Source organism: Vitis riparia, chromosome 14, assembly GCF_004353265.1.
Source record: "Vitis riparia cultivar Riparia Gloire de Montpellier isolate 1030 chromosome 14, EGFV_Vit.rip_1.0, whole genome shotgun sequence".
NCBI lineage: Eukaryota > Viridiplantae > Streptophyta > Magnoliopsida > Vitales > Vitaceae > Vitis > Vitis riparia.
This window is the reverse complement of record NC_048444.1, coordinates 18,804,385-18,830,079: the sequence shown is the minus strand read 5'-3', so window position 1 is coordinate 18,830,079 and position 25,695 is coordinate 18,804,385. Positions and strand designations below refer to the sequence as shown.

Sequence of the window (25,695 nt, the reverse complement as noted above, 5' to 3'; positions counted from 1 at the left end):
TAGTGGGATATAGAGTCAACTTCAAAATTGGATTCTAAAGGGGTCAGGAGTGTCCTATGGGTTCTAATGGTCCTCGCTTGAGCTCATATATCTTATTGGGACAGCTTATGAAGGTTGGATTGACTCTTGGTTCATTTATGTGCATAAGGATGTTTTGGTAATTTCACAAGGTTGCATAAGAGTTAGTGAACAACATCTTTAGACTGGCCTAATTGATTAATTAGACAACCTTATTAGGTTAATTAATCAATTATAATCCTTTTGAGCTAGATCAAGTGACCTAAGGCTATGATGGGCTCAAGTCACTTAAGCCCAATAAGAATTCCATAAATAGCCTCTTAAGGGTTAAGGTTTCAAGTTTTTTCTTCTATTCATTCTTTGAATTTCAAATAAGGAGTCCTAGTCTCTACCCTCCAAACTTTCACCATCTGAATGCCAAGCTTCAAGGTTGAGTCATCGGGTGGAAGAACGTGGGTCTACGAGACTTCCAATGACTTCGTTTTGTTCTTCACCAAAAGAAAACAATTTGGGAATTCCATATCAATTGTAAGCACACTAAACTTTTTTTCAAAATCCTAGAAAAAAATTTGGATGCATGTATTCCGATATGCATAGGATTTAGAAAAGCCTAAGAAGGATTACATGTGCCTACAACGCCTTCTAAAGCTTCCAAGTCGTGAGCATCTTAGCCTAGCAAGCTAAGCATTGGGAGTAAGGCTCACTTAGTAAGATCAAATGTCTTGACCTATCTAAGTATCGCACGAGCTTAGGAAAAGACTAAATCCATGACATAATGCTATAGAAAAAAAAAATGGTTTGGCTTCAATCCTTTATCAAAGAACTTAGCATTCTACAAACCAAAGTTCCAATTCTCTGGTGTGACAATCTAACTGTTGTTTCTTTAAGTGCTAATTCTGTCCAACATTTAGAAATATGGAACTCGACTTATATTTTGTTCAAGAAAAGATCCTTGAGAATTTCTTTTCAGTTCGGCATGTGCCAAATCTCGATCAGATTGTTGATATCTTCACCAAACCACGGTCTACTGCCTATGTGGTGTCACCCACCAACCACACTCAACTGGAGGGGGCTATTGAAGATGATGCAAGATTTGCTCCATAACTGAAGAAAAATTAGTTGTTGTCTATTCTAGAATATTCAATGCAGCAGATTGTCTAAGGATTGCAACATTCCCTATGTCAGTTGTAATGTATTTAGTTTTTTATTCTTTACCTAAATATGAGTATGTTTCATTATCAATATATATAAATAGTTAAGCCCCCACTTTTCCTCACTTCCCTCTGTTTTTCTTTCTCAACTCAATATTAAAGTCAACTCTTGATTCTGAAGGATCCGAACTTCAATTGAATGGTTATTGAGTTTCAGAATCGGCCCATTTCTTTAATTAATTAACCGGCAGCTGATATAAAAACAATGTTTGATCAATGCCGAGAAGTATGCAAACTTCATTTTTTGATAACATTTTACTCCATACATACTTGAACTGAAAAACCTAACATGAGTTATTGTCAAAATAACATCGATCTTAATCTGGCGATAATAGAGATCAAAAGCATATTAGGCAGACACGCGCTAACAGATGCATGAAACTCATGGGCTGCTAGGTAGAGGTGGTGGTGGTGGTGGTGAGGGAGGCGCAGAATATTGATGCGATTGCCCAGGCTGAGGAGGAGGCTTCCATATGGGACTCCCAACTTTATCTGGGTATGCCTTCTTCTGCTCCAACAATCGATTTGAAGCAGCGGCCACAAAATCCGTATCAGAAGCAGCTTCTAAGGGTCGTGCCATCGCCACATAGCTCTTACCTGTGTGACTGATCTGCAACACCGCACTATGAATTAATATAACTAAAAGCAAGAAAAGAGCATTCATTGCAGTCACTTTGCTATGGCATTATGCTTGATCTTATGTGTATATTATATAGATGGAGAGGTCAATTAGTTGACTCATTGCTCGAGAAATATCAGATATGTTAACAAACCCAAATCGCACGTCTTTGAATAAATAGGACAAACTAGAAATTTAAAGAATTCTCACGCCACCGATTTCCAATATTTGACGGCTTTCGACGACTTCAGTGTAGGAATTTGAAAACATATTGTTTGAAGTAGACATCATTAATTACCATATCAAAATTGTGTGGTCTAATAATTCATCACATAGTTCTTTCGATGAACACGAAAGAGATGGTGCACAAAAATTCCAAGTCAAGCAAAGAATTATATCGCATGGACTTGGATGATACTGCTTCGAAGAAGAAATTAAAGAGATGAAATTATATTTTCATACGTTTCAAATACTCAAGTCCAAATAGTAGGAAGAAGAAGTTGCTGAAGAGTTTACGATTTATTATTATTTATATTTACTTATACAAAAATTTATTCATCAAACAAAATTTCTTTTGATTTTAATACTCTTTATATATTAAAAAAAAATAGAAAATTTCAAAAACAATATGTGGAAATCAAATAGTAAATTTTCACCTAATTAATTTGGTTGAGTTATAACTAAGGTTTGACTTAATAAATATTATTATTATTATACAACTAAGCTCGGTGCTTATTTGATTTTTTCTGTTGCAAATAAGAACTTCTGTGGAGTAAAAGAAAGAGGTTTGATATTTTGATAGAAGAAATACAATCCAGATATAACAAGACCCTTGCTATTTTCCCTAGAAATTTTGGCTATTGACGAGAAAGTATAGAATCATAATCCTAATAGTTGAACTCTGAATATGGAACTGGAACCAGCTACTGAATTACGATAATATATGATAAAAGGACTTAAAGCTTAATTTACCAAGTCAATATATATAAAAACTCTAATATTGTTCTTACTCAAATTAACTTTAAATCATTTACTTTTAAAATTAGCTATTATTAACTCTAGTTAGTCATAATTCCCATTTTATTTTTTATTTTTTTCTTTTTGAACTTCTTCATAAGAAGAAACATGAGACATAAATTTAGCAATATTCTTCTTGGATTATATTCTTCCTGAATTTGGAGATACTTGATTTATTAGTTTGAATTTGATAACAACCATGGTTATAACTGGTTTTAATTTCAATAAGAAATCTAAAAGAAATCTACTGGTGGTGGTGATGCAACAGGTTTAGGTGGTGCCGGGCGGGGAATAATCCAACCAATGTAGCGGGAGGGCTGTGGAGGAGGCCTTCCTATGAGATTTCCAAGTCGATCTGGGTAAGCCTTTATTTTCTCAGATGATCAATTTGAAGCAACTGAAACAAAGCCCACATCGGAGAAGGCTCGGATGGGTCGGGCCATTGCAACAAAGCTCTTCCCTACTTGACTAGGTTGCAATACCATGGAATATGAGCAAAAGTAGAAGCAAGAAAGCAGAAGAAGAATCCAATTCTATTGCAATATACTCGATTATAAATTATTACGTAGAGATAGAGATGTTTCACATCGTATATGCTATCTCTATTTAATCCAGGACCCAAGACTTCTGCCAAATGAATAAGCGCCTTTCATTCTTTTGGAATTTGTCAATACAAATGGGACAAACTAAAAAAGGATTCCAGACCACCAACCTTCTGGACCCGATTTTTTATTGACTTTTGCTCACATATACAGATGATGTCATTTTCTAGCATGAAGAAATTAACTGAACTCCATTAATTCTGATATATAAAGTACATTGCACATGTATATCTCTTCCTGGAAGCAGCATGACCAGGATGCATGGGTGATACTTAAAAGTCTTAAATAAAATTTCCAAGTCACTGAATTGAAAATATATGTAGCTTATGACAACTGTGAAAAAGAGTAAGTCTTAAATATATGTGGCTTATGTAGCATGACCAGTGTGGGTGATGCTTAAAAGTCTTAAATAAAATTTCCAAGTCACTGAATTGAAAATAGATGTAGCTTATGACAGCTGTGAAGAAGAATTAGGGCATAAACTCAAAAGTCAAATAAACCAGTAAAAAAAAAAGGAAGATGAAGCTTCCTATCAAGAGTAAGGTTATGTTTGGTCCAAGTAAGGGAAAAAAAAATGTTCAATCAAATGATTTTTTCAATTTGGTTATATGAAAATTTAAAAAAAAAACCATATATAATTCAAATTAATTAAAAACTTATTCATTTTTAAATTACTTAATCTTTATATTGATGAGTTGAAATAAATATAATGAGTTTGAGTTAGCAAACAAAAGTAATTTATCGATTTCAACTTTATTTTTTATTTTTCTTCATTTTTTCTTTAATTCTATTTTTGCTATCTATTTTTTTTTCTTGCATTTTCTCTAAATTTCGGGAAGCAAACATAGCCTAAGAATTTATTCATGAGTTTTTTTTTTAAAATACTTAATTCGTTTTTACATCATTTCAGAGGGTTAACATATAAAAGCAAACTATATTTTATAAAATTTAGTAGTTGAGGTTCAACATGTAATATGGTTTTATAATGCTCTTTTTTTCGACGTATATTTTATGATATTAGAGTAGTGGCATTGGTAACTAATTATTAAAAGATACTTCACAAGAAATGAGCCAAATACTCAACACAAAGTAGTCAACAATATTAATTACTTCAGCAACCTTGATGTAAGGGAATCCAGCACCTTACAAGGATTATTGAATTTTTCAATTTTCAAAATATATTTTTTGGAGAAGAAACAAATAATGATATTTAATTATAAGATCAATGATTATTTGTAACGAATTTGTTATTTAGTATTAGGATGGATTTACTGCTGGTTGTGGGTGAGTATTGAGATATTTAATTCAACATTATATATATATATATATATATATATGCCACAGTTGATACAAAATTTTCTATAATAGTAATAAAGCAGAAATTTTATTATTTTTTTTACTTTTTATTGAAAGTAATTCTCTCAAATTTCAAATTATTTCTTTTTTCTTTTTTTTAATTTATTACTTATTTCTTAAATTTTTTTATTGAACAGAAAATATCAAAATATGTGCTTTGTTTTTGTTTTTTTTACAATTTAATACTTAATAAAATAAAATATTAAAAAAATAAACAACTTAATATTTAATATTATTAAATATTATTTAGCTTAAATTCTATTTAGAATTAAGTAAAGAAAAACAAACACGGTCTAAGTCTTTTTATATTGACATTTTAGTTAAACTCAAGTGCAAAAAGTGGCTTACGGCATAATGAGTACTTCTTTGACTGTGTTAATCACCAAAAATGTCAAGGTGGATTTACTCCTTATAGATTGCATAGAACACTTAATTTTTCCATTTATAAAAAGAAGCAAGTATAATATTAAGAAATTGCATCAATGCAAAAAAACAGATTGGAACTCTAAAAGACTTGTTGCTTTTATCTCCTTTATTGCAAGTTCATTTACATATCTTTAGCCTGTGGACACCTTTAGAGCTAAGGAAATCCTTGGATTTATGTCTTGTTACCGTGTGACCAAGATATTTTATTAATCGTTGTACACGGTAGATCACAATGCGTTAATTGAGCCATATTTTGTAAGTATGGTTTTTTACTTAAGTTATAATCACTTTTAGATTACACTTGATTCCTTGATAAAAAGTAAAATCTATCTCCTGTTGGCATTATTTTGTGATATCCATTAAAGAACTTATGAGAAAATATATTATTTAGCATTTCATGTATAATGCATAAATCTTTTATGCTTAGAGAAGACAATGGGATAGTGTTTTTTTTTTTTTTTTTTTTTTTTTTTGTACCCGCCCTACCTCATCCCTAATGGGATAAGTTTAAAATTTAAATAAATGGGTTTTGGATGGATTTGATATTTTTTAAAAAACCCGAGACGGATTCGAGACAGATTTGAGTATTGTCTTGTTCTACCCCATCCACCCGATTATATATAAAATTTAATTTTTAAAGTAATTTAATTTTATTTTATTTTCCTATTTTTAATATGTATATATATAATAAAAAAATACTTTTAAAATAGGTTTTAATATTTTAATTATTTATAAAATATATTTATTTTAATGTAATTAAAAAAATATTTAAATTTAAAAAAAAAAATTAAAGAGGACAAGGCATGTCGGGTATGGGAATTTCTCATACCCACCCCACTCTATTTAATTTTTTTTAATGGGATGGGATGGGAAATATTTTAACCCATTCCAAATCCATCCCGTTGTCATCCCTATTTATATTCTTCATTTGAATTTAAAGTAAAATGGAAAGAAATAAAAAATAAAAAGAAAATATAAGTAAATAAAAATTCAAGAGAAAAAAAAAATATATCTAAACTTCTTGAATCCTTTTTATGTTTTTTTTTTAATAATTTTATTACGTTTATTTTCCCTTCTTAATTTTCGAGTTAAGCCAAATCGAGTAATTTGATTTTTTACACAATTCCTTTTCATAATTTTTGCTATGATCCAATCGGAGGAGTCTTAGAGATCCAAATTTCTCATGATTCAATAACAACAATGGGTCTCCCATCTTCAACAACACTAGAAAGGCAACCAACCTTGATCCTTTGTAGTAGTGGTCACCATCCTAGATTTGCTCATTGACAATAGCCGGTTCTCGAACTAAGGGACCACAAATCATGTGACCAATGATTTGAGCAATCTGAATCTTAGGTCCAATGTTTTAAAAACCGGACCGGTCATTGAACCGGAAAAGTTACCGGTTCACGGTTCACTGGTCGGACCGCCGGTCGAACCGCTATCGAACCGGTGACGTCATAAATATATATTTTATTATTTTATATAATATAAAAAATTAACAAATTAATAAATTCTATGTAAATTTTGACAGCATCTACTTTGTTTATTGAGTAACTTGAGTTTTGTCACAAAATTTTTTACCTGTAGAAGTCATCAATTATCATATATGATATTTATAACACAATATAAGATGTTATACATTCATAATGTCAATAAACTCAATATTTATCAAATAATCAAACCATTACTATCCTATAATAACCAAATTATCAAAGAGTTGTTAACTTAACACATTGTCCATAACAAATAATACAAATGTCAACCATAGGTCCACAACACTTAAATAATTACTCAAAATAAAAACATAACATGTCAATGTTTGAATATTCATGAAGATTTTTGCATACTAATAAATATAAAATTCATGTCTTCATTCATTTGGGAAATTGGAATATGGAGATTGAAAATGAGCATTTGGAAAACCAAAATTCTCCACATCAAGCCCTTCTCTAGCCATGTCACCACCATCCTCATCATCTACAAAAATATTGAATATATATCAACAAGAAATCATTTTTGAAGAAAAAATATAATTATTGAACTTTTATAAGTTTAAATATTTTACTAACCAATGTGAGAACTTGAACCTTCCACTTCATTTATTGGAATTGACCCTTCTTCATATAGAAGATTTTCCAATTCTTCAACATCTAGCTATGCTGGCTGATCGTCATCAACTACCCAAAAATCGGTCTCATCAATGCATGCATAGTCAATGGGATCATAGATTCTTTTCTTGTTATAAAACCTAAAAAAGAAAAACACATAATTATTCACAATTGTGAATAGAAGAATTTGAATTCAAAACAACTAAGAAAGCATTTATACCGATTTTTTAGCCGCAAATTGTAATGAACGTATACAAGATCATTAAGCCTTTGATGTTCCAATCTATTCCTTCTTTTGGTATGTATACGTTCAAAGACACTCCAATTCCTCTCACATCCAGAAGACGATGCGGTTTGGCTCAATATTTGAATGGCCAACTTTTGTAAATGTGGTGCACTGTATCCATGTAGCCTCCACCATTCATCTAGTTACCATTTCACATTAAAAATAAGAAAAAAATAAAACACATTAGCAAGTTTAAAATATTAAATAGTAAGTAGGTAACTAATAAAAAAGAACAAACACACTAATAAATGAAAATAATATTTTACCAGGTTGAAGTACTTCACGTGAAGAATAAGCAAGGTCTGTTCCAAAACTTCCCAATCGATCACGAAATAACCTCATTTCATTCATTGTTTCAATCTTGCCTTTCAGAACTTTTTGATCAATAACATCCATAACACCTCCAATAACATTTGGCTTATTACAAAAGTTTTCCTGATCATATTGGAAACATGGATTCAACCAATAAGTTGCTGAATGAATGCTTTTCTTTAGTTGTTGATCCCAACGTTGCTTTATGATCTCTGTATAAGGCTTGTATAGTCTTTCACTGTAGTTAAACAATTTCTTAATGCCCAAACGAACCCTATACATGCCTTCATACACATATCCCATCGAAGGCCTCTCATCACAATCAACAATACGCAATAAACGCATTAGTGGAGACATAAGATTCACAACAATCAAACAATCATTCCAAAATCTATTATCCAAGATGATGGAAACTGCAACTTGGCTTTTATAATCCTTTGAATATCTAGAGTCCACAAAGAACTTACTAGTCACCAAAGCTTGCAAGTCATGTTTATGATCATGAAGACTCTTGAGTGCAATGAAAGTAGTAGCAAAGCGAGTTGCACCAGGTCGCAGAATCTCTGTCCATCCTTCCCTTTTTCTCAACCAACTTAACAAAGCAACATGATTATACACAAAAATTGTCACCTTTGATGCACGTCTTACAAGTTCAGCAACATGGTCCATCTTACCAATATCCTTAAAGATCAAATTAAGACAATGAGCTGCACAAGGTGACCAATTAATGTGTTTATGCTTCTGAGAAATCAATCTCCCCGCGGCCACATAATTTGCTGCATTATCAGTCACTACATGAACTACATTGAGTGGACCCACCCATTCAATCACCTCATCAAATAACTGAAACAAATTAGTTGCATCCTTGACAATGTCCGAAGCATCAACAGATTTCACAAACGATATTCCTTCAGGACAATACACAAGGAAGTTGATGAGTGTTCTTTGTTTGTTATCTATCCAACCATCACCCATTATTGTACACCCAACTTTTGCCCAAATTGCACGATAAGAGTCCACAAGTAACTGAACTTCCTTCTTAGCATCCTTTAAAAGATTAATCCACAACTGATAGTAATTTGGACCCTTATATCCAGGACCAATTGCAGATATAGCATCCAACATTGGCTTGAAGTAGAAGGAATTCACAGCATTAGTAGGAATGCATGCATCATAAAAGAATCTCCCAACCGCCATATCCGCTCTCCAAGTAGCTTCTTTCCCAGCTAGCACACTCCTCATGGAAGGTTGAGCTCCTTGTGTATTTCTTGGTGCAAAATACTTATCCACTGTTGATTTTTTCCTTTTTCCACTACTAGTTGCCATAGGACTTTGCATTTCTTGAACCTCTTCTTCACCTTCTGCCATATCCCCTTCAAATTGTGACACATTAGGACCATAAGGATTTCTATATTCATCTGCTTCTTTGGTTGCTTTCTTAGCATTCACAAACTCTTGCAAAGAATTTTCCATGCGAAATCTGACATCAGGTGGAACCGATTTACATGGACCAATATCTCCTTTCACTCCAGCAAGATGTAGTTTCATTCTATGAATACCTCCACCTTTTGTAATCTTTTTACAATACAAACAAATAAGAGCTCTCCTTCCATTTCCATATCTTTCTTCAGAAACATGCTCCCATGCAGGATCGGTCTTACTTCTACTTGATTGAGAATGGGTAGTTGAATCTTGACCAGAGGATGGAGTCAAGTTTGATGCCATTTTTTATTTCCCTATCAAATTAAAAACAAAAATCCCACATCAATCTAGAGAATGAAGGTCATCAACAATTTAATGATTTATAATCAAGTCATCAACAATTTACAATCACATATCACATATTAATGATAGTAAAAAATACACTTTTTCACCTATGATTCCTTAGATAATCATAGTACATAGTACATGAATAAGATGGAATTTTCATAATAACATTTATATTATATACATTTGAATGAAATTTTCATAGATTTCATGTGAAGGCTTTGAATGGAAAATAAAAAAAGGGAATGAGGAATGGAAAAGTGGACCAATTTCATGATATGGTGGGTGGATCATATCCACTAACTTTCATTGTGGTTATTGTTGGATAGATCTTAGATTTTGTTTGGGGTTGAAGCAAAGAACAAGGACCAAAAAACGCTAAGATTAGAAGAAAAGCTTGAGACATTTTCTCTACTTTATACAGAATTAAAAAAAAATAAAAAATAAAAAATAAAAAATAAAATGCATAGAATTTTATAGCACAAACAAAAGTGGGTTGATAAGAAAATATGTTGACAGTACAGTTTCAGAAACCGTTTTTGGAAATATTTTGCTTCTAGAAAATATTGATAACATTTGCAATTGACTGACAACATTTCAAAAGAATGAATTATTTCTACACCTTCCCATTCAGCAGCAGAAACCAACTCCAATTAATGATCCAACAACATCATATTTTCGTTTCAATGAACTCATTTTTTCCTATTAAAATTCATTTGAAATTTCTTTTTAAATATTCATTTTTCTTCTTCTTTTAGGCACACATGTAAAAGATTTGGTGGTAGCCTCAATTATTTATACGTTTTCCCTTTTTAAATTGCTTTCTTTCTTGATGTTTCAAATCATTCATGAGCTGTGAATGAGCTGTGACTCCAAGAATATAATTCCATTTTTTTTTTCTCTTTATCCTTTTCCCACACAATTTCTTTTTTCTTGTTTACTTTTTCCTTGAAAACATGGCAAAAGCGAGCGATCAAACAGTCAAATTCGAACCAAAGTCCACCCCCAAAACTCAATCAATTGCCAAAAAGGTCAAAATAGTGAATTATTTCCCCTTTTTTTCAAAAGAAAGAGAAGAAAAAACAAAGATTGTGTTGTGCATTAGGGAAAACAAAAATTGAGAGATAATAATGAAAGCAAGATACAATAATAATTATAACAACAATTTCGTGATTGAATAACAAACACAGCCATCAATCTCTCTCCTTTTTCCATGTATAGAACAGCACAAACACATTACAGAAAAATAAAAATAAAAATAAAAATAAAATGGAGAAAAAATGGAGATGAAGAGGAGACTAACTTCTGCAGCGAGTAATGGTGCTGCAACCACGGTTGTACGGATTTGCCTGAGCACCAGGCTGACAATTGTAGTAGGAAGCGCCACGTCGAGAGCACGGCACACTGTTCCTCTGAAGCGGCCGGAGGTGCTGCTGTGGGCGTCACGAGCTGCCGGCGGTGCTGTGGGCATCGCGAGCTGCCGGCGGTGCTGCTGTGGGCGTCGCGAGGCTCCGGCGGTGCTGCTGTGGCCCTGTGGGAGTCGTGAGCTGCAGCAGGGCTATTGTGGGGGTCGCGGCTGCCGTGGGCGTCGCGATTGCCGGGGAACCTGTTGTCTTGTGGGTGTTGCAGCTGACGGCGGCCCAAGGAGAAAGGGTTGGAGGCTGCTGGGTTTAATTTTGCTTATATAAGGAACAAAAAACGACGTCGTTTGACGCTTTAAAAAAAAAAATTTAAATTCATTGAACCAGTTGGTTTGTCCGGTTCACCGGTTGGACCGCCGGTTCAAGCGGTCCAATCCCGGTTTGATCTCCATCTGGTTTAGTGACTGGACCGAACCGGAACCGTGACCGGCCGGCCGTCCAACCTGTCGGACCGGCCGGTCCGGTCCGGTTTTTAAAATCATGCTTAGGTCTGAGTATCAAGACACAAACAACATTTACATGGGTAATGGTGTAGGTTTGGCAGATGAAGCTGCAAAGAGTTTATGTTTAATTATAATTATTTATATTTAATTATACAAGAATATATTCATCAAACAAATTTTCTTTTGATTTTTATACACTTTATATATAATTTTAAAGGTTTTATGCTGATAAAATATGAGATTAATTCAATGGTTCAACTGATCCAAACAAAGCAAATTTTGGTGCAATTAGTGCAATTGAAAATTTCTTAAACAATAAATGGAAATCAAATTAATAGTAAATTTCATCATCTAATTGATTTGGTTGACCTGCAACTAAGGTTTGATTTAATGAATATATATTATTATTGTACAAATAAGCTCTGTGCTTATTTGATTTTTCTGATGCAAAAAGAACTTTTGTAGAGAAAAATAAAATTGAGTGATAGTTTGATAGAAGAACAGTCCATATGTTATAGGACACTTGCTATTTACCCTTGAAATTTATATATATATGTATACCCCCATTGAATGTTCGTTTCTTTGATGATCATCTAAGTAGTTGATATCAGTCAAATATTTTATAAAAACACTTGTATTGTTCTTGCTCAAATTAACTTTAAAATGAATTATTATTAATTTTAAGTAGCCATAATTCCTTTTTTTTTTTTTTCTTTTTTATCTTCTTCAGAAAAATTAAGAAACATGGCTCATAAACTCTCAAAACTCAATTTTGTTAATTTTTAATATTCTTCTTAGATTATCTTCTTCTGAGATTTAGAGATATTTGATTTATTATTTGTATTTGATGATGCCAAGGGTTTTTATCTTTTTTAATAATTTGATTTTAATTTCAATAGGAATCCTTTATCTAGAGATGTAGGTTTTTTAAAATGTGTTTGAGAGTGTTTTTATTTAAAATGTTTTTAGTTGAAATGATTTTATAGAAATGTTTTGTACAGAATCACCTACCAAGTGCTTCTTCAAAAAGCACTATAAGTGATTTTTTTAACTTTTTAATCACAATAGGCTAGAGTTCTTATCTCGTAGTGGTTGTTGCATTGTCTCTAATGTATTCCTCCTGATACATATTGGGTCTCTTAAGATGAAAAGCAATAAAGATACAACCTATTCGCAAACTCCCTATACAGACTTCCCTCCATGGTGGACTATCACGAGGCTTGACCAAGGAGTTTATGTGATTCCCTTTTGTCATGCATGGGTGACACTTCACTATTTGCATAAAAAATCGTTAGGTCATCTCTACATATGTGGAATCTTTTGTGGTATTTCATGTTGATAGATCAATGCTCTTCAATGGTGCTAAGAATTGCTAAGTTTGACAATAGATTAATGGGTACATTGTTTTCCCTCATTATTTGCTCAATTTGGAAGTTATCAAACCACTAGCTTCCAATTTGGCTTAGGTTAGGTATGCTTCCATCCATTCATCTTTGGCTTCATATTGGGCTAAAACTTGGCAAACCATGAATTTATAGTCATGATAGACTTGAAACACTTACGAGCTCTAAGTAGGTGCATGGTTTCTAACTTATAAAGAAGGGCCTTATATTTAGCTTCATTATTAGATGCTTTGAAACCTAATGCAATACTTTTTTCAATGATTCCATAAATGAATCCGATGTTTGCACCCTTTTAACTAGAGGTTTTATCCCCATATAGGATTATATGGAGGTTGTATACAATAGATAGCAAGTCACAGGGCCAAGTACTTAGTGTCTCATTTTTATTTACATAGGGATGAATAGGAGTGTAGTTGACTCAATGTAGTGGGATATTGAGTCAACTTCAAAATTGGATTCTAAAGAGGTCAAGACTGTCCTATAGGTTCTAATGGTCCTCATTTGAGCTCATATATCTTATTGGGACTGTTTATGAAGGTTGGATTGACTCTTGGTTCATTTATGTACATAAGGATGTTTTGGTAATTTCGCAAGGTTGCATAAGAGTTAGTGAACGACATTTTTAGATTGGCCTAATTGATTAATTAGACAACCTTATTGGGTTAATTAATTAATTATAATCCTTTTTGAGTTAGATCAAGTGACCTAAGCCTATGGTGGGCTCAAGTCACTTAAGCCTCATAAGAATTTTATAAATAGCCCCTTAAGGGTTAAGGTTTCAAGTTTTTTCTTTTGTTCATTCTTTGAATTTCAAATAAGGAGTCCTAGTCTCTACCCTCCAAAATTTCACCATTTGAATGCCAAGCTTCAAGGTTCAGTCATCCAGTGGAAGGACGTGGATCTACGAGACTTCCAACGATTTCGTTTTGTTCTTCACCAAAAGAAAACAGTTTGGGAATTCCATATCAATTGTAAGCACACTAAACTTTTTTTCAAAATTCTAGAAAAAAATTTGGATGCATGTATTCCGATATGCATAGGATTTAGAAAAGCCTAGGGAGTTTTACATGTATCTAACCTAATCTTAAGATAAGAAACGGAGCAATCCAAAATTCTTTTTAAGATGTTGGAATGCAATTAACTCTCTATGGTAGAATGTTGAATCAACTTCAAAATTAGATTTTGAATGAGCTTCTATATCTTTTATGGTTCCCAGTAGTTCCTACTAGAGCTCACACTCCTTGATGGCATATTAAGGGATATTTGGGTTTCAATTCATATGTGTGCATAAGAGTATTTCAATAAAAATGTAAGGTTGCACAAGGGCTTATAAATTGTCTTTCTACAATAGGTTAATTAATTAATTGTAGCCTAATAGGACTAATTAATTAATTACAACCCAGTGAGTTAAAATAAGCAATGCAAGCCCGAGATAGGCTCAAATCACTAAAACTTACAAGGAGTCTATATAAACACTCTTAAGATTTAGAGTTAGATAGTCTAGCTTATTAATGTCTTCTAAAGAGAACCCTAGCCCTTATCCCTCTAGAGAAAAGTTCACCCTTCTCCATTGCTAAGATCCAAGGAAGAACCATCAATTGAAAGATCTTTATGTCTTTGAGATAGTTCTTCATTGATTGGAATAGACGTGGAAACATCCAAATCTTAGCTATGTGATCTTTATTGTTTTTTATAACCTTTAATAAAGTTTTAAGGGCCTATCTATTAATTTATACTGCACTTAGGATCTTAGTTGCATGCACCCTTAAGAGATCCAAGGCTTGGATTAGATTTATCCAAGAATCCAACCAGTAGGCTTTTCCTATTGTTTTGTAGCTTTTTGCCACATACTTCCAAAGGTGGTTGGAGGTATCTATTTAGCGACAATTGTTACATAATGACTACTTTAGAGGTCATCATCGTATGTTAAGGCCCTCATTTTTGGGTTGGGTGATTTTTTGGACCTTCAATCCTCATACCATCATTTTGTATCATCGACTAGAGCTAGCTAGTTCTCTTTTTCTAGCCTTTGAATCAAGCTCTTTCACTCCTAAAATCCTCCATTCCTTCTTTTTTACCAATGCCTAATATAATCAGACTAAATCTCATGTTCATGGTATTGCTCACCCTATGATTACTCAATCCAAGAAATTGTTAGTTAAGCCTAAGGTCTACTTGACTATTAATTTTACCATTGTGGAGCCTAGCACTATGCAAGAAGCTTTACAAATTCATCATTAGTGGGAACCTATGGAATAAGGGTATACTGCCTTAATTAAAAATAAGATCTAATCTCCAATTCAAAAGTTAATTGATAGAAGAATAGTTTGTTGCAAATGGGTATTCAAAATCAAAAGGAATCCTAATGAGACTATACAATAGTACAAGTCACAATTGATGGCTAAAAGATATCAGTAATCTCCTGGTTTTAATTTCATTGAGACCTTCAGTCCAATGGTTAAATTGACAACAATTCATGTGGTGCTAATAACTTTAGATAGAAATTGGGAGATCAAACACTTGGATATAAATAATGCACTCTTGAATGGGATCCCCCAAGAACTATATTTATGGATCAATCTCCCAGGTTTGAACAACATGATCAATACGAACTTCTAGTACACAAGCTACATGGCTTGAAACAAGTCTCACAAGTTTGGTTTGACAATCTTAGATCATCACTGCAGAACTAAATCTTATCTCCTCAAATTTTCTTTTCATTCCATTATTGTCCTCTTGAATAAAAACTGCTCTCTTAAGGATCTTGGATCCCTTAACTAAGAAATTGAGGTAAAGAAAACAGAAATTGGAAGTTTACTTCTTTCTCAAGAAAAAAATATAAAAGAACTCCTACATAAAGCTCATATGGACATAGAGCATTTTCCACTCCAATGATGTGAACTCTACAGATTGCTTATGATGATGACTCTACGAAGAATCAAACACTACATATAGAAGCCAAGAGGATGCATGTAGTATGTAACTATTACCAAACGCGAGATTGCCTAGTGTAAACAAGGTATCTTAATATATGCAACACCCTTCATATTGTCATTGGAAGGCTATAAAGAGCATCCTAGGTATCTGAAAGCGACTATTGATTTTGGAATTCATTGGCATCAGATCCACATAATAGAAAATCTAATCTGGATTTTGTATCTTTCTTGGCAACAGTCCTATCACCTGGAGCTCAAAAAAGGAAACTACAATCTCAAGATCAAGCACTAAGGCTGGAAATAGAAGCCTAGCTAATGCTACAGAAAAAATGGTTTGGCTTCAATCCTTTATCAAAGAACTTAGCATTCTACAAACCAAAGTTCCAACTGTTGTTTCTTTAAGTGCTAATTTTGTCCAACATTTAGAACCCAACGTATGGAACTCGACTTATATTTTGTTCAAGAAATTAAGATCCTTGAGAATTTCTTTTATCAGATTGTTGATATCTTCACCAAACCACGGTCTACTGCCTATGTGGTGTCACCCACCAACCACACTCAACTTGAGGGGGCTATTGGAGATGATGCAAGATTTGCTCCATAACTGAAGAAAAATTAGTCCTTGTCTATTCTAGAATATTCAATGCAGCAGAATTGTCTAGGGATTGCAACATCATAAAAACAATGTTTGATCAATGCTGAGAAGTAAGCAAACTTCATTTTTTGATAATATTTTACTCCATACATACTTGAACTGAAAACTGAGGTATTGTCAAAATAACATCGATCTTAATCTGGCGATAATAGAGATTAAAAGCATATGAGGCAGACATGCGCTAACAGATGCATGAAACTCATGGGCTGCTAGGTAGAGGTGGTGGTGGTGGTGGAGATGGTGAATGTGGTGATGATTGCAGTAGCCCAACATGAGGTGGTTGGGGAGGAGGCACATAAAATTGATGCGGCTTCCCAGGCTGAGGAGGAGGCTTCCACATGGGACTCCCAACTCGATCTGGGTATACCTTCATTTGCTACAACAATCGATTTGAAGCAGCGGGCACAAAATCCGTATCATAAGCAGCTTCTAAGGGTCGTGCCATCGCCACGTAGCTCTTACCTGTGTGACTGATCTGCAACACCACACTATGAATTAATATAACTAAAAGCAAGAAAAGAGCATTCATTGCAGTCACTTTGCTATGGCATTATGCTTGATCTTATGTATATATTATATAGATGGAGAGGTCAATTAGTTGACTCATTACTCGAGAAATATCAGATATGTTACCAAACCCAAATCGCACGTCTTGGAACAAATAGGAAAACTAGAAATTAAAAGAATTCTCACGCCACCAATTTCCAATATTTGGCGGCTTTCGACGACTTCATGTAGCAATTTGAAAACATATTGTTTGAAGTAGACATCATTAATTGGCCATATCAAACTTATGTGGTCTAATAATTCATCACATGGCTCTTTCGATGAACACGAAAGAGATGGTGCACAAAAATTCCAAGTCAAGCAAAGAATTAAATTGCATGGACTTGGATGATACTGCTTCGAAGAAGAAATTAAAGAGATGAAATTATTCTTTTATACATTTCAAATACTCAAGTCCAAATAGTAGGAAGAAGAAGTTGCAAAGAGTATACGATTTATTATTATTTATGTTTAATTATACAAAAATGTATTCACCAAACAAATTTTCTTTTGATTTTAATACTCTTTATATATATATTATAGAAAATTTCAAAAACAATATATGGAAATCAAATAGTAAATTTTCATCTAATTAATTTGGTTGAGTTATGACTAAGGTTTGATTTAATAATAATAAAAATAAAAAGCTCAGTGCTTATTTGATTTTTTCATTTGCAAATAAGAACTTTTGTGGAGTAAAAGAAAGAGGATTGATATTTTGATAGAAGGAATACAGTCCAAATATAACAAGACCCTTACTATTTTCCCTAGAAATTTTGGCTATTGATGAGGAAGTATAGAATCATAATCCTATTAGTTGAACTCCAAATATGGAACAGGAACCAGCTACCGAATTACCATAATATAAGATAAAAGGAATTAAAGCTTAATTTACCAAGCCAATATATATAAAAACTCTTATATCGTTCTTACTCAAATTAACTTTAAATCATTTACTTATAAATTTAGAAATTATTAACTCTAGTTAGTCATAATTCCCTTTTTTTTCTTTTTGAACTTCTTCATAAGAAGAAACATGAGACATAAATTTAGTATTCTTCTTGGATTATATTCTTCCTGAATTTGGAGATACTTGATTCATTAGTTTGAATTTGATAACACCCATGGTTATAATTGATTTTAATTTCAATAAGAAATCTAAAAGAATTTTGTCTTAAAATATGAAACTACCTAAACTGGGTGAATAGGGAATCCAAGCATTTACCCTTATCTTGTGCATTTACCAAAACACTTTTATGCACGCTTATGAATAAAGAACCCAAATATCCTTAAACTATTGTGTCACTAAAGACTATAAATTCGAGTGAGAACCATTAGGACCCATGAGAAAATATTAATTTTCTCATAATCTAATTTTGAAGTTGACTCAACGTTCTGCTACAAAGAGTCAATTGTACTTTAATATCCTTTATATTAAATCGAGATATAAAGCTCAAATTTGTGACCTACTAACAATTGTATACAAGCACCCCATGAATTGGTATTTGTAATCTAACTAGGTGAATGTTATCAACCTCTCTAGATTACCTCTATAATCCTTAATTCTTAGATCCTCTATAGTCATATGTCAAATTTCACTTAAAGGATTGTTATGGTCATAGTTTTCATAATCACATGTCCTTAGATCATCGAAGGGGACACACTATCCCAATCCCATGAGACACCATGATGTTCATCTTGAGAATATCTATTGTCATCTGCTCTTAGTTAATAGTGACCTAATTCATAGAAAATATATAACTATGCACCTCAAAGTCTAACCCGTAGGTCAAAGCCAGTAAAGACCTGAGCAGTAGCTCAATATTCTTTCAAGGTTGACAACTCATATAGCATAATAGCTTATTGAAATCATAACTAACCAATAACTAATGTCATAACTCACCATAAGTCCTATCCAATGTGTAACCATACATACTAGTGCACTCATTATGGGAACCTTATCACTATGATCAAAACAAGTCATCCCTCCAATTAAGAGTAGTGTACTACAATCTCAACTAGATTACCTAAGTCCATGAACCATCTATGAACTTGTCATTAGCTTGGAAGGAACTCATAACTTAGATCTTTTGTACAACTCTTAATACACCCAAGTCATGCAAGCAATGTAAGTATAAATATTCGATTATAGATAATGAAAAAATAAGATAGTGAATGGAAAATTGAAATCATAATACAAATAATGAAATCCAATTATTGTTACATCATATCATGCTTTCAAGGGCTCTATCTTAATACAAAATGTGTCAAACTATCGACATCGTAGTTTTTTCTCTTAAATACTGCTCTAACTTGACTTTGATGAAGCTTTAGAGTAGCTTTTGAGGTACTTGATGACATTAAATCATATTCTCATCCTGTGCCCCAAAAGTACCATTCACTTATTGGACCACTAGTCAAGAGTTACCTGATATAACTATTTTTTTTTTTTCTTTTTTTCTTTTTTTTTTTTTTTTCTTTTTTTACCTTAAGAGATTTGGCTATAGCCAACTCAACCAATAAGGCTTCATGCTTAACCTTATTATTAGTTTTTGGAAATCTAATTTTAAGAAGCTCATAAAGTGGCCCAATTAGGCTAATAAGAACAATTCCTACTCCAAAACTCTTCCAAGAAGAAGATTCATCAGCTTTTAGTTTCTAGAGTGTAATTGTTGTGGTGATGACATTAGGCTCTTTGATTTCCCTAATTTCCAATGCAAAATCAGCTAGTACTTGGGTTGTCTATGCATGGAGAGGGTAATATCATATACCGACTTCCCCTAATTCAATAAACCAACACACCATTTTCCCTTATAGCTCACTTTTTGAAGGATTATCTAGATTAGATAAATTGTTAAAATGACAATAACAAGAGCTTGAAAATATAAGCTTGATTTTTTAGCAACCATGACTAATGCATACACCAACTTTTCTAGCACAAAGTATGTTTAGGTCAATCAGGACTTTATTAACATAACACACTAGAAGGTGATTAATTTGGATCTATTAAGTTAACATGGCACTTTCTACATGAACTAAAGTTGTTAAGTATAATAACAATTTATCCCTGGGCCATGCACAAATCAAAATAGGTGGCAAAGATAGATAATCTTTTAGTTAGGTTAATGCTTTCTCATGTTCTTTTTTATAAGTTGTTTTGCCTATTTTATAAGAGTTTGAAGAATCGTAGGCATCTATTTGAACTCCTTGAAATGAATCAATGTAGGGCAGCTATTTTCTAGGCATTTGTATATCATTTTTCAATTATAGAAGACAACATATCAAGCAAAGCTCTCATCTTATTCAGGATGACTTCAATGCCCTGTTAACTAACCAAAAAGCCTAAAAACTTTCCTATTCTTTCCTATTTCCATACCAAAAATGAAATTCTTCAAATTTAATTTCATGTCCTATAAATTCAGGATGTTGAAGCAGTGTTAAAGTAGGCAAAAATGGTATCTATTGTCAACATTTTCACAAGCCTGTCATCAATATATGCTGCCATTGTCTTACCTAATAGCGAATTGAACATTCTAGTGCCAATTTTTTATATGTAAAACCTTCATTTTTCAATCCAAATGGTATAATAGCATAGCAAAAGCTTCCCTTTTCTGTTATGAAGGTTATGTCTTCAGCATCTAGAGGATCCATTCAAATTTGGTTGTACCCTAAGAGGGTATTTGGCAAAACTTAATACTTATTACTTATATCTTAAGCTACTTTTAAGTTAAATTCGTAAGTTTTTTACTTAATTTTTATTTTAAGTATTAAGGTTGTTTGATAAATTTGATTTAAAATTTATTCTAAATCATCATCTTGGTATATTTACCCTCATTAATTTTAACTAATATATATATATATATATATCTTCACTAATTTTAAGCAATGAATATATTTGTTAAACATTTATATTTAAAGTATTGTAGAATCATAAAATAAACACAAAAATATTTACTATAAAAAATGAGTTGTGAATATAGAGTCATTATTATAAAATGTACTCTAATTAGATATGGGTAAATTAATGAGGCAAAAGAAAGTTAAGATTTAGAATTAGTTAATCATTATGATTGAATACATTTTTTGCAATATTAAGTTATTTTGTCAAATATACTTAATCTACTTAATAACTTAAATTAAGTCATTAAGTCATAAAGTTATATTAAGTCGTTAAATTGATTTATCAAATACCTTCCAAGTAAGCATTCATGAATGACAACCATTGATGTGCAATTGTAGCATTGATCATTTGTTCAATATTAGGGAGTGTATAAAAATCCTTTAGGTACACTTTGTTTAGAGCAGTATATGAAGAGAATTTAATTGCATAGGATCACATGTTAACAATTAAGCATGCATTTAATAGCAAAAAATTCAACCGGTTACCTTGGTTCATGCTTTGGGAAGCCATTTCTTCTCCCTTTGATATCCAATAATCTGCTTTTCGGGTGCGTGATGGTCCGAGAATGAGGGATCAATGAGCTCTTCCCTTGCCTCCCAAAATTCAGTCCAAAAGTGCAAGTGTGTGTGTTTGTCGGGAGTGTTCTCCAAAGAGAAGAAAGGATGCTCTTCTAAAAAATGCAAATACATCTCTTTATATATATATATATATATATATATATATAAATTCATATATATATATTACACATTACACACTTTATTTGGACGACTTGATTTAATGGGCCAGTCAAGTGAATTAGGGTGAGCCCATAAAAATCAAGCAACAATATGTGTCCAGTCCCATTATGGACCACAATGCAAAAATAAATTAACACTGATTTATGATATTATCAAATTGATTATGTAAGTCCACACATAAAAATTCCAACAATTCTCCCACTTGGACTACATAATCAAACATCACAACATATACATAATCATAAATCAATGTCTCATAGAATCTCATCAAAAACAAATAATCAAAAGCAATCATATATGCTTCATTGCTTGATTCATAGGGAAATGTACAATAATAGCAATCCTTCCAACAATTACATAGTATTACAATACCAAAAGTGGCTCCCACTAACTTAATACAACCTAGGCTTCCAACAACCCCATTTTAGATACATGTTCCTAAAACGCAATTATGGGTAAGCCTTTTGTTAATGGATCCGCCAACATACTTTTTGTGGACATGTGTTCAATATCAATAAGAGACTCTGCCACTTTCTCCTTAACAAAATAGAAGTTTACATCAATATGTTTGGAGCGAGAAATACTCCTAGTGTTCTTGGAGAAAGCAACAGCTGCGGAATTATCACAAAATAATTTCAACGGTCTAGAAATGGAGTCAACAACTCCCAAAGCTGAAATAAAATTCTGCATCCACATAGCATGACAACAAGCCTCATAACATGCCACATACTCTGCCTCCATAGTTGAGGATGTTGTAAGTGTCTGCTTGACACTTTTCCAAGATACACCTCCTCCTGCCATCATAAAAATATAGCCCGTAGTGGATTTCTTATCATCTATGCAGCCAGCAAAATCAGCATCACAAAACCCAACTACATCAAGTAAGCTGGTGCGCTGATATGTCAACATTAAGTCCTTAGTTCCTTGCAAATACCTAAGGACCTTCTTAGCTGCTTTCCAATGTTGTCCCAGGATTGCTCAAGTACCTTCCCAACATGCCCACAACAAAAGCAATATTAGGGCGTGTACATACTTGAGCATACATAAGGCTGCCAACCACAGATGAATAAGGAATGGTCCTCATTTCCTCTCTCTCATCATCATTTTGAGGACACTGAGCCTTTGAAAACTTATCACCCTTCACAATTGGCGCTTTAGTAGATTTACAGTTGTGCATATTGAACCTCTTCAATATCTTTTCAATATAGGCTCTTTGAGACAATTTAAGCACTCCATTAGCCCTATCATGAAGAATCTTTATGCCCAAAACATAAGAAGCCTCACCAAGATCCTTCATGTCAAAATGGGTTGACAACATGTGCTTTGTCTCAATCAACAAGTCGGGATCATTTGATGCGAGTAGTATATCATCAACATATAAAACAAGAAATATGTAACTACTCCCACTGACCCTCAAATATATGCATCTGTCAACTATATTCTCTTTAAAGCCATTTTGGGTGATAATCTTATCAAACTTCGGATACCACTGCCTCGAAGCCTGTTTAAGACCATAAATGGACTTATTGAGCTTGCAAACTAAATCTTCCTTTCCATCTTCTACAAAACCAGTAGGTTGCTCCATATACACCTCCTCATCCAAATCACCATTCAAGAAAGCTGTCTTGACATCCATCTGATGTAGCTCCAAATCAAAATGAGCTACTATGGCCATAATCACTCTAAAAGAGTCCTTGGTCGATACAGGTGAGAAGGTTTCTTTGAAATCAATTCCTTCTCTTTGACTATAACCTTTAACCACAAGTCTAGCTTTATATCTCTCTATTTTCCCACTAGAATCACGTTTGGTCTTAAAGACCCACTTACACCCAACTGGTTTACAACCATGTGGCAATTCAACCAAGTCCCAAACACCATTCATATACATAGAATTCATTTCATCATCTATGGCTTCTTTCCAAGAAATGAATTGAGGACAATGAATTGCTTCTTGATAAGTGACTGCATCAAAAGCATCATAACCATCATACTCATGCTCCTGCAAATAAACCATATAATCATCTGAAATAGCCGGCCTACGAACCCTCTGTGATCTTCTCAAAGGAACCTCATTAACAGCAGTATCATCTACAGGAAGGCCAGATTCCACTTGATCACCATGCTCTCCTTGATTAGTGGTTGGCTGTTGACAATAGGAACATCCATATTTGGAACATGAGATGTGGGAAAAGGAATCACAACATGCTCTTCTCCAAAAGGTATCTCACGAGGCACAAAATTTGGATCAGCATTAACTTCATCCTCAAAATATACAGCCCTATCTGATTCAATGATCCTGGTGGTATGAGATGGACAATAAAATCTAGAACCCCTTGATCCAATGCAATAGCCAACAAAGAAACCACTAATGGTTTTAGGATCAAGTTTCTTTGACTGTGGGTTATAGGGCCTAACATCAGCCTTACATCCCCAAACATGGAAATGGTGAAGGCTGGGTTTCTTTCCTGACCATAGCTCATAAGGTGTCTTAGGCACAGACTTACTGGGCACTTGATTCAAAATATATATCGCAGTCCTTAAGGCTTCACCCCACAGAAATTCTGGTAAAGAGGAATTGGACAACATGCACCTCACCATATCTAACAATGTGTGATTCCTCCTTTCTGCAACCCCATTCTGTTAAGAAGTGCCTAGCAATGTATATCTCGCATCAATGCCACATTCCAACAGAAACTTAGCAAATGGTCAAGGATTCCGTCCAGTCTCATCATATCTCCCATAATACTCGCCACCTCTATCAGACTTCACAGCTTTAATGGGTTTTCCCAACTGCAACTCCACCTTAGCCTTAAAGGCTTTGAACACATTCAGGGAGTCAGATTTCTCATGGATTAGTTCAACATAACCAAATCTAGAGAAATCATCAATAAAAGTGATGAAATATTTATAACCCCCTAAAGTAGCTGGTGTCAAAGGACCACATATATATGTGTGGATCAAGTCTAAAGTACTTCCACACCTATCAATCTTCTCCTTTCTAGTCTTTGCTGTCATCTTCCCCTTTAAGCAAACAACACAAGTTTCAAAGTCTGAGAAATCAAGATTAGAAAGCACACCATCTTTCACCAATCTCTCTAATCTTTGCCTAGAAATATGACCTAGGCGTTTGTACCACAACATGGAAGAACTCAAATTCATTCTAGCACGCTTGCAACCAACAACAGAATTAACAGAAGATGAATCACATAATAAACCATAATGCAAACTGAGACTATAAAGATTTCCAAACAAAACACCATTGCCAATTAAGACTGAGTTGCAAAAAATATCCATTTTTCCACCTCCAAAGTGAAAAGAATAACCATGTCTATCCAAATAAGATACAGAAATCATATTCCTCCGAAGTGAGGGTATGAAAGCCACGTTGTGTAACAACAAAAAACTTTCTGTGATCAACTTCAGCTTTATCATGCCAAAAAATTCCACTTTCACTTTGCTTCCGTCACCCATATACACACATTCTTCATGCTTTGACGGCTTCCTTCTGTTTGTCATCTCCTGCAAAGAATTAGTGACATGAATAGTGGCACCAGTGTCTAACCACCAAGAATTGGCATGAACATCAACAATATTTGTCTCAATCATGTTTGCATTCAAATTAACCATAACCACAATTTCACCTTTCTTTTTCTTCTCTAGCCAATTTTTAAATTTGAAGCAATCAGCTTGCTTGTGGCCAATCTTATGGCAAAAGTTGCACTTCCCCTTGAATTTCTCACTCTTTGCAGCATTAGAAGAAGCAGATGAGTTGGAGGTTCCTTGATTTGAATTCCTTTTCCTCTTGAACTGCTTAAAGCCTCCAAAATTCTTGTGTGGAGGTTTTTTCTTCATATTAGTGACTTGATCAATTACAAGAGCAAGGGAGTGAGTCTCATTTTTCTTCAGAGAAACTTTATGTTGCACTACA

At 33.4% G+C, this 25,695-nt stretch overlaps 1 protein-coding gene across 1 annotated transcript; it reads right to left on the bottom strand.

The window, feature by feature from the left end:
• Positions 1 to 7,406: 7,406 nt before the first annotated feature.
• Positions 7,407 to 9,683, bottom strand: LOC117930521. Its single transcript, XM_034851164.1, has 3 exons — positions 7,913 to 9,683; positions 7,581 to 7,785; positions 7,407 to 7,500 (listed from the first exon to the last, which is right to left on the bottom strand). Exons 1-3 carry the CDS (start codon positions 9,681 to 9,683, stop codon positions 7,407 to 7,409), a joined length of 2,070 nt encoding a protein of 689 aa, XP_034707055.1.
• Between the last annotated feature and the right edge of the window lie 16,012 nt (positions 9,684 to 25,695).